The sequence below is a fragment of the Mastomys coucha genome, unplaced genomic scaffold (genome assembly GCF_008632895.1).
Source record: "Mastomys coucha isolate ucsf_1 unplaced genomic scaffold, UCSF_Mcou_1 pScaffold20, whole genome shotgun sequence".
NCBI classification, from domain to species: domain Eukaryota; kingdom Metazoa; phylum Chordata; class Mammalia; order Rodentia; family Muridae; genus Mastomys; species Mastomys coucha.
This window is the reverse complement of record NW_022196903.1, coordinates 62,901,814-62,904,802: the sequence shown is the minus strand read 5'-3', so window position 1 is coordinate 62,904,802 and position 2,989 is coordinate 62,901,814. Positions and strand designations below refer to the sequence as shown.

At 37.1% G+C, this 2,989-nt stretch overlaps 1 gene segment (V, D, J or C); it reads left to right on the top strand.

The window, feature by feature from the left end:
* Positions 1-2,064: 2,064 nt before the first annotated feature.
* Positions 2,065-2,668, top strand: LOC116099033. The segment is given in 2 exon segments: positions 2,071-2,159; positions 2,336-2,668. Coding segments are annotated over 2 exon segments (363 nt in total).
* The last annotated feature ends 321 nt before the right edge of the window (positions 2,669-2,989 follow it).

Genomic DNA, 2,989 nt, shown 5'->3' with positions numbered 1-2,989 from the left:
AAAAATATTATTTCATTTTTTGAGGTTTCTTGATAATCCAACACTAATTTCAGATTTAGTGTGATGGAGACATCCATTTCTTTATCCATGATGAAGTTCATGGAATGGTGTGCTGATTTTGTTGTTGTTGTTGTTGGGAATTTTTTTTTTGAGACAGGGTTTCTCTGTACAGTCCTGGCTCTTCTGGACCCACTCTTTAGACTAGGCTGGACTCGAACTCAGATATGTGCCTGCCTCTGCCTCCCAAGTACTGGGATTAAAGGCATTTGCCACCACTGCCCACGGTGTGCTGGTTTATTTGTATTATATAACACCAAGGATGATTTAGTATCCTTAACTGGTGAAATATAAAATCCATATTCACACAAAAAAATAATGGATGATTTTTCATTTTTCATTCTGAAGTAACCAGGATAAGATTAGCAACTAGATGCTAAATAAAATGAAAGATGAGACCATGTATTATTTGGAAAGAACAATAGCCATTTAGTTAGAATTGCATGCTCATAAAGACATACTTAATAATTAACTTGAAGGTAGACAGTGGTGGTGCACTCCTTTAATCCTAGCACTTGGGTGACAGAGACAAGCAGATATCTAAGTTCGAGGTCAGTCTGGTGTACAGAGTGAGTTCCAGGACAGCCAGGGCTATATAGAGAAACCCTGTTGTGAAAAACTAAGTAATAATAATAATAATAATAATAATAATAATAATAATAATAATAATAATAATAATATAACTGGAATTCAACAATTCATAGGTCAGTATCATCTGTCTATTCATGGAGTCCTTTAATTCTTTTTCTCAGTTGTTGATAAAAATAGAAGAAATCTTTCATGAAGGGAGGAATGAGAAATCATTCTTAAGAAAGATCTAGAGCAAGCCAGGCATGGTGGTGCATGCCTTTAATCCTAGCACTTGGGAGGCAGAGGCAGGCATATTTCTGAGTTCAAGGCCAGCCTGGTCTACAGAGTGAGTTTCAGGACAGGACAGCCAGGGCTATACAGAGAAACCCTGTCTTGGAAAAAAAATCTAGAGAGAGACATAGCCATGCTTCAATATTGGTATACTAACTTCAAAATTTTAGGAAGATAATTGAAACTTTATCTAAGATAAATTAAAACTATTATTTAAACAAATTGTTTTATTCACTTTACAACCCTATATCAGCCCTCCCTCTCCATCAAGTACCCCCTCATGCAAGTCCTCTCCCATTCCCTCAGTCTTTGATGTAAGTAAAACATTTGGTCAAACTTAGATATGAATTTCAGACTCAGGTGCTGTAAATCTTTAATAACTAAAATGTAATTTATTTGAAAAGTGCTCTTATATATTCTCAGATAATAAGTAAAACATGAACTGAACAGTTTCAGGGCACAGGTGCACTCTGAGAAAGGTGATTGTTTAGAGTAGTTTTAGATGAGTGCATCTTCATGAATCTCTAGCCCATATTTTCTTAAATCCAGAAGAGCCAGTTTGTCCATCAATTCCATTGGGTGAGTTATTTTTGCTCTCCTTCTAGGGATGGCATCAGTGCTTGATAATTGCAGATATGTCTCTGAGCACACCTGGACTCCAGGTCACATTTGAGGGCTATTTTGCCATTAGCTTTGTGGGAATTATCATCTGAACAGACTGGAATGAGTAGGTTAGCAGTCTAATGAGCAGTGTTCAAGAAAACAAGAAGCAGATAATGATTTCTGTGATCATTATAAATAGACATTCTTGATACTACTTCATTATGGGAGAAATATACCTATAACTACTCAATTTAACATCCCTTGTTTATTATATTAAATACATCTTGTCTTTAAGGAAATATAAATGCAATATTATAGGATAAGGGGTTTCCTCCTAAAAAGGAGAAAAGAGAAAAGAGAAATACCCTTCTTTATCAGAGAGTAACTACAAATAAATAGATATTGTCCTAGATTAACCTGGTTTGCCTTAGTTAACAGACCATGTGTTTATAAGCCAAGAACTGCCTAGACTATATCTTCCTATTTGCATACTTCATCTTCAGAAACCATAAATATCTCACAGTTGCTTTAAAGTGAGGTACTTATGAGAATAGCAGTAATTAGCGAGAGACCCAAATTCAAATACACAATGGATTTTCAGGTGCAGATTATCAGCTTTTTGCTAATCAGTGTCACAGGTAACAGAGGGCAGGGAGTTTGAGCTCAGAATCCACCAAAAATTCTTTTCCCTGGGGAATTTGAATCTAATATATACTTTTTTCTTTTTGTTTCTTCTAAATGTTCAGTGGTATTAAAATTATTTTTTAATCTCAATTTCTACTAATCACATTCTCTCTATGTCACTTCTTTCTAGTCATAGTGTCTAGAGGAGAAATTGTGCTCACCCAGTCTCCAGCAATCATGGCTGCATCTCCAGGGGAAAAGATCACCATCACCTGCAGTGCTAGCTCAAGTGTAGGTTACATGCATTGGCACCAACAGAAGTCAGGTGCCTCCCCCAAACTCTGGATTTATAGCACATCCAAACTGGCTTCTGGAGTCCCAGCTCGCTTCAGTGCCAGTGGGTCTGGGACCTCTTACTCTCTCACAATCAGCAACATGGAGGCTGAAGATGCTGCCACTTATTACTGCCAGCAGTGCTGTAGTGGTTACCCACCTACACAGTGATACAAACTGGAACAAAAACCCTCTAACTCCTTAGGGCCCAGCTGCTTCCTCTTGAGATAAAATGTGGCCAGGGGATTGATTATAGTAGTTCACACAGGGTGTTATGCTTTACAGTGTCACTTGCATTTTGGATAACTGTCTCGATAATATTCCACTGTACTCCAGTGCTGTTCTCAAATAATTTACTTCTCCTGTGTTTATTTATTCTCAATTTTTGTTCTGTTTGTTGAAGACAAATGTGGCAGGCACTTCTCAGATATTTTACTGGTGTTTCCCATGAATCTTTACATCTAGTTTCTGCTACTTTCACTGATTTCAGAATCATCGTGGTAGGAGGTTT